The 7,469-nt window shown below is 46.7% G+C and overlaps 1 protein-coding gene across 1 annotated transcript in view; it reads right to left on the bottom strand.

Moving 5' to 3' along the window:
* Positions 1-7,469, bottom strand: part of FGD3 (FYVE, RhoGEF and PH domain containing 3) — a 59,733-nt gene that overhangs the window by 31,637 nt on the left and 20,627 nt on the right. Inside the window, exons 5-7 of the mRNA XM_009647893.2 lie at positions 5,748-5,837; positions 4,394-4,530; positions 2,064-2,220 (exon numbers count right to left, since the gene is read on the bottom strand). Coding sequence (XP_009646188.1) covers positions 2,064-2,220; positions 4,394-4,530; positions 5,748-5,837 — 384 coding nt within the window. The remainder of the gene's footprint in view (positions 1-2,063; positions 2,221-4,393; positions 4,531-5,747; positions 5,838-7,469) is intronic.

Below are 7,469 nucleotides of genomic sequence, written 5' to 3'. Positions count from 1 at the left end.
CACTAAGAAACTGATTTACACTTCAGAAAGCCATGTCAGCGGTTTGGCACAAACTGAAGACAGCAAAATGCCCGGGCGATTTTTTTAGTTTTTTTGTTTTGTTTTTTTTTCTTTTTACAGCGCTTGCTACACCAAACCACAGTGCAAGCAGGCTGGGTTCAGACAGAAAAACACTAAGAAAAGGCCCTGTGGAGTGAGAGCCTGGGAGGAGAGGACCCAACTCCGGCTTCTCCAGCTCCTGAACCACCACTGGCAGTGCTGACCTTCAGGCAGTCCTGATCCTCCGGGAGGGCCTGACCATCCGGGAGGGCCTGGCCTCTCCTCTCCCAGGCCCGGGATTACTTGGCTAGGACAGCTGGCCCAGCCACAGGTCTCCCCTTTAGGGCAGGCAGCTGCACTCCCTCCTCAGCTTAACCTGTGCCCTGCCAGCACTCCCCTCCTGGGACCTGCTTTCCCAGAGACAGAATCACAGAATCACTTGTTTGGAAAAGCCCTTTAAGCTCACCAAGCCCAACCGTTACCCTAACCCTGCCATCCCACCACTAAACCCTGGCCCTAAGCACCCCATCTGCCCGGCTTTTAAATACCCCCAGGGATGGGGACTCAACCCCTTCCCTGGGAAGCCCCTTCCAGTGCCTGACAGCCCTTTTGGGGAAGAATTTTTTCCCAATGTCCAACCTAAACCCGCCCTGGCACAATTTGAGACCGTTTCCTCTTGTCAAACATCAAACCTTTGACATTTCTCCAGCCCCTCCATGTCCTTCTGGGAGTGAGGGGCCCAACCCTGAACCCACCATTCGAGGGGCGGCCTCACCAGTGCCCAGCACAGGGACACGGTCACTGCCCTGCTCCTGCTGGCCACACCATTCCTGATACAAGCCAGGATGCCACTGGCCCTCTTGGCCACCTGGGCACACTGCTGGCTCCTATTCAGGCACCTGTTGACCAACACCACCAGGTCCTTTTCTGATGGGCAGCTTTCCAGCCACTCTTCCCCATGCCTGTAGTGTTGTGTGGGGTTGTTGTGACCCCAGTGCAGGGCCTGGCCCTTGGCCTTGTTGAACCTCATACAATTGGCCTGGGCTCATGGATCCAGCCTGGGCAGGTCCCTCAGCAGAGCCCTCCTCCCCCCCAGCAGATCCACACTCCCGCCCAGCTCGGTGCCATCTGCAAACTGACTGAGAATGCCCTCAATCCCCTCATCCAGGTCATTGATAAAGACGTTAAATAGAGCTGGCTCCAACACTGAGCACTGGGGGACACCGCTTGTGACCGGCCACCAAGTGAATTTAACTCCATTCGCCACAACTCTCTGGGCCCAGCACCCAGCCAGTTTTTTACCCAGTAACGAGTACTCCTGCCTAAGCAAAGCATCTGCTAAAGTATCTGCCTTCCCAGCGATCTGTCTTCCCAGCACCAGCCCGGGATGCTGCACACCCACCGGAGCCTGCTGCATTCCTTCAGCTGGCCCAGAGCCTAAGGGGCAGAGGGAGGTTCTACAGATGCACCAGCATAAGCAGAGCTCTTCCCCCCTCCTCACACAGCTTTTTGTATAATTAAGAGAAAACACATGAAAATCCACACTAAGCATCCTCCTGCAGAGCTGTGATCCCAGATTGCTGCGCGCCACTTCGTAAGCCTTGGAAAAATCAGACCAACAGCAGCAGATGCTGCCAGTGACAGGCCCAAACTCAAACATGCCCACCGTGGAATGAAAACATACTTATTAAAAAGCAATTCAAAATAGCAATGAGGAAGAGACATCAAAAAGAGTTTATGAATGGACATGTTTGCAGCCGGAATTGCTGGGCCAATAGCAAAGTTTCATTCTGTGACTTCTGGTATTCCTCTTAAATATGAGTGGAGGAAAAGCTGCCTATGTGAAAAATCTGTGTCACACAGCAAAAAAGAAAGGACTACCACTAAAATGGTATGGTTTTAGTGTTAGAGCTGTATTATCTTGTAGCTAAACGCTGTGTGTCATACACTGAAAAAAAAAAAAAACCTCACACAAATGAATGAATGAGGATCTCCACGCCGTATTATGCCCATTAACAACGTACCTGTATGTTCTGAACAACATCTTTGAATGGCGAAGACCTCTGCATACATGTGTTCACCATGTCCATTGCCCTATCAAAGTTCTTTACGTATTCTCCATACATCTTCAGAAAAGGAGCAAGTTTCTGTAGGATATCTCCTAACCGCGGGTTGACATTCCTGTGGGAAAGAAGCAGGTTAAGGACTGAAATCTCTGGGATTCAATGCTATTCTTCAGAGAGAAAATACAGCTGGAAGATTTCCACAGTTGTCTCCCACATGCACAAGCACTTACAAGTGCAATGAAGGTATTTCAGGCTAAGTTTATTTTAAAGTAATCTATATGGTACCCTAGATGAAACCTTAAAGATTAACCCAGAGGTACAGAGGATGATATTTCTGCCCCCACTGTCACTGTCTGAAGCGAAGGTCGGTTTCAAACTGACTACTCATTGTTAAAAAAATCTCTGCTGTTCACCACAAAATCCTGTGGGAAATTTTCACTTTCAAAAAAACATCTTTTCCACCACAGCCAAACATCTGAAGAGGTTTCAGTGCAAAGCCATGGTTCCGTTCAGCTGGGTACTCCCAGGGGACAGACACACGTTCGCCTAGAGGTTCCCCAGGCTGGAGCAGCAGTAGCCACACAGCTTTGTCTCCTCCAAACTTGTGGCCCAGGAGAGTGCCAGCCGCTTCTCGCCCAGCTTTTCTCTCTGGCTGACTTCGCAGCCTAAGCATCCCAGACCCCCTTCAGCCATCTATCAAGCTTCTGTCCTCTCCCGACTGCCAGCCTCTCCAGTTTTCCTCCCCTTTTATTACAGCAGTCCCTGTAAATGCAAGTCAGGTGCAAAGGTGCTGAGACTCATTTATTCCTTCTGGCCACTGATGAACTATGTGAAGACTGGACTCAGTCAAGGCAGACAAGGACCCTGGCAACATGTCCAGAGGAGAGCAACCAAGCTGGTGAGGGGTCTGGAACACAAGTCATACGAGGAATGGCTGAGGGAACTGGGGTTATTTAGTCTGGAGAAGAGAAGGCTGAGGGGAGACCTTATTGCCCTCTACAACTACCTGAAAGGAGGCTGTAGGGAGGTGGGGGTCGGCCTCTTCTCCCTGGTAACAGATGATAGGACGAGGGGGAATGGTTTGAAGCTGCGCCAGGGCAAGTTTAGGCTAGATATTAGGAAAAACTTCTTCACCGAAAGGGTTGTCAGGCTCTGGAATGGGCTGCCCAGGGAGGTGGTAGAGTCCTCATCCCTGGAGGTATTTAAAAGAAGGATAGATGAGGTGCTTAGGGACAAGGTTTAGTGGTGGGATGTCAGGGTTAGGTTAAAGGTTGGACTTGATGATCTCAAAGGTCTTTTCCAACCAAAGTGATTCTATGATTCTATGAGTCATCATTTCAGGTTCCTGGAAAGGTGCAGTGTCAGCACTGCCTGCACCTTCCACGGCAGGACACTCCTGTAGCCATGTGTCATCCCAAATCATGTTTCCTGGATCCGCCTTACAATTCACCTTCTGACCTAGCACTGCATTTCTGCATCACCTACAACTTATTACAGCTGCCAAATTTTAATTGGTCTTTGACCATTACTACTCATCCAAAAAAAAACCCCCCAAACAACCCACATCTATTTTCTTAAAGAAAGTACCTATGCACTGTAACCAATAATACTTATCTCCTAGAAGAGAAGGCCAACAATTTCTGGGGTAAAAACTTGTGCAATGCTGTGGTGCTCAATGACAGAAGTGTTTGCATAACAGACATAACCAGATTTGTAGATATGAAGTCATCTATCTTATCTGTCCAGATTTTCCATCAGTTTGCTGCTATAATGCTAATTTTAACATTAAATTAAATTGCATATAACCATAACAAAATTCATTGATCAAATACAAAATGGATGTTTCTCATGAAGCCTCCAACATGGCATGCAAAGTTTAGACTGTGTTACGGTGATGCATTTTCCTTCTTCGAGAAGTAACTGCATTTTTTTAATACAACACAGTGGGGCCAAAATACTTCATCTATGGGGCCAAAATCAGCAATTTCCTTCCTTCCTAATACTGCAGTTTCGTAGCACTGCAATAGGAGAATGGAAATACAGTAAGGAAAACAGCTCTGGCAATGCTTTGGACAGAAAAAAATTCTTGTGATGTACTCTAGAATGTTGAGTGCTCAGGTCTATTCCCATATTCAGCAATGCTTAAGAGACTCCACACTAGCGTATTAAATCACAAGTCAACTACTCTGTTAAACATTTAAAAACTCTGGAATTAAGACCAGGCCTTATTGGCTGCTGTAGTTTTTTGAAAATGTATTTTTAAAGTAATTGTAATGACAGTTACCCACCATTCCTGTGTAATTCTTGTTTTGAGCTCAGGAAGAAGAAATTGTCCATGGAAACAATAGATGGAAGAAATATTTGAAAAGATGCCCGTTATCACTTCAGACGAAATACCTGCTTCTGACAACTTAGTGCAAAAGACCTGCATGAGACAAAGACAGTACCAACACACATTTACCAAAAAGCCATCCTAGGCACGCTGGCTTTTGATTGCAGCATTATGAAGCTGACTGCCTTAGAACAGGGCTGCAACGTCTGACTGCGGGTAGCCAGTCCTTTGGGTCTTTCGGGAGGTTCGCAAAATTTAAGCCCACTGTCAGTGGGGGTTAGACTTATGACTATGGGCCATAGACATAAAATCAGAAAAACCTGAGGGGTAAGTCAAAAAAGGTTGAAAGAACAGAGACGATCAGACATCTCGTGCTTGGGAGCATAAGCTGCAAGGAACAACCCGTCCCTGAGGAGCACTTACTCCTGTTTATGTGAAGCAGAATGAACGATGCCTTTATTTTGTTCCTCTGCAGGAAAAATTGCACTGTACTGAACAAAAGAGAAGGACACTGCCCAGATTTCTAAGGTCTTGAAACAGCCTCTGCTCATCTGAAGCAAACACTGAGAAGTCTTCCATGGAGGTCCCAGAGTTGGAGGGTTGAGGGCTCTGCAAGCTACAGCTGCTAACAAGATTTCTAGCAAGGTGACAATTTTCTCTTTTTTTCCCCCCTCATTTTTAAAAAGCACTTGGTTAGCAGTGGACTCATCCTCATTTTTACCTCTTTCCTGCATGGTCATGGCTTTTTTCTCTTTAAGATAATTACAGAAACGCTTGAACCATGCAGACTCACCTCGATGTTTATGTGGAAGAAAGTTCAGCCTCATCTCACCAGTTTTACTTTATCCCCACGTGTGAACATTACGGACAACAATTACAAAACACAGTGGGGAAAAAAAGAAATTTGCTGTGAGCATGGGCTGATCCACGTGGCCTGATTTTAGTAAAACTCAAACCTTGTGCACATTACAGAGCAATCATGGATTTCATCATTTCCCAGGGCCCTCACCATCCCCGTGATTTCCTCTCCATCTCCGCTCAGGGAGGAACCGAGGGCTGATGGTGTCTGTATCTTGGGCTGCTGCTTTCCCATTCCTCTTCCCGACACCCTAATCCTCGGGTGCCAGCTCAAGGAGCCCACCTGCCAAAAGCTCGCCTCTGGGAGCCAGGGCACGCAGCCCAGCAAGCCAACTCCATCTCCCGCCTATAAACAGCACTTTCACACCGCTGGGCTATAGGTTAGGGGATGAACAGGAGACACTGTTGCCGCTCACAGGAAGGAAAGCAGAGTTTATTCAAAACTGAATTACCTGGTCCAACAGATGGAGTCTTTTAACATATGCTTCTTCTGTATGGAGGAGCTCATTGGCGATGTTGAATAGCTTTTGGGGCTCTGTACACTGAAAAAAAAGTTACAAGTAACACAGTCCATCTGCACCGACAAACCTAAGGTTCATCAACTGCTTTCTCCTCCGTTTTCTCAGCGGGCCAAATGGCCTGCCCGTAGGGAAGCTTGGAGGGAAGGAGGTGAATACATTTCAGAGTCTGCTCTGCATCCCTCATCAAAGGATCAGTTTGCTCCAGAGACACTTTTAAAGCTATTTGCTGAAAGAGCAATTAATATTGCAGTCCATGGCTGGTCTGGACATCCCTTTAGTTCATTATGGTTTTCTGTAAAGAACCAGAAACATCCTCCAGATCTGGAATATGACTGGTCCAGTTGGTAAGTAAGGCACCAGACTATAAATCAACTGTTCTCCTTTTTGGATTCAGGCCCTGTGACTAAAAAGAAAACTAGAAACCAGCCCTGTTCGGCCACAGGTTTCTCCCCCAGCCCACACAGCATTACTCTATGGCGTATTTCTAAGATTTTTGTGCAGCTTTAAGTACTGGCCAATTCCCTGAAAAGAATTTTCATCATTGTAACCCAAGTCACTCAGTGAAGTCTTTCATGAAACTCATTTAAAAAACTAAAATGAGAAAGGACTCATTAAAAAATTTGCATGCAGTTATGAAGCACCAACTTTGGTCACAGTTTAGCCAAAACCTCTTTGCTCTGCAGGTGCTTAAAAATACTGGAATTATTAGGATATGGCCTCTAGCTTTCTGACGAACTCTAGACAGCTTTTTAAGGGTCAAGACTTTAAATGCCACGCTTGCATATAACCAAACCAAAACTAGGGTGCAGGCCTGAGGGCTGGCCGGTTTGTGTTCGGGAATACGAACATCCAAAAGGGGCAGCAAAATCAAATGTAGGAAAATTTTACTGGGCTGGAGCCGGGGAAAAAGACAACTGCGAGGAAGAGAGATGTATAAATGACTACTGGATTGGAGCACATCAACTCAGTTCAATTATTCACTATTTCTGCCATGGGAACGCTAAAGAACATCAAATAAAATCACTGAAGAGCTGCTGCAAGACCCAGAGCCACTTCCTCGAACAATGTGTCTCTGCATATGGTGAACTTTCAGGCAGGTTCACCAAAGGACCAGACAAATCCATGGAGCAGAAGTCCAGCTGAATTCTGTAAGACATGCAGGGCTGTTTCCAGTTCAGGAAGCAGCCGGGCCCCTCGTCAGCAACAGCACTTTCTATCTGTGCGCTCGCTAGCACGCTAGCAGTTGGGGGGGCATTGCTAGACGTAACCCTGCTGGCCACCATTGGATTGTTACAACATTTCAATTAAATGCTCTCTTTAAGCTTCTTCAACATCATCTTGTTTTGCTTCTAAACAAAGTTGATGAGAAAAATTTAAGTAACCCCCCCCAACACATTTAGGCAAACTGCAATACAAGTGGGAGACCTCGAAGCCTTTTCAAAGCCAGCCATGAATTCAAACAGAGCAGACCCAGTCATCCTCCATGACATGAGGTACCAGGTAGCATGAAGCTCCCGTGTACTTCCATGATGTAAGTGTTGCCTGAAGGAAGGCGAATAGCTTCCCCAATTCAAACCAGCACCAGCCCTCCTTTAAAGCAATCCCCCTCTTTCGAGGCACAAACCTGGAGATGGGTGACCACACCACAAATAA

Source organism: Egretta garzetta, unplaced genomic scaffold (assembly GCF_000687185.1).
Source record: "Egretta garzetta isolate BGI_Z169 unplaced genomic scaffold, ASM68718v1 scaffold451, whole genome shotgun sequence".
Classification (NCBI taxonomy): domain Eukaryota; kingdom Metazoa; phylum Chordata; class Aves; order Pelecaniformes; family Ardeidae; genus Egretta; species Egretta garzetta.
The sequence above is the reverse complement of the archived record's forward strand: the minus strand, read 5'-3'. Positions and strand labels throughout refer to the sequence as shown.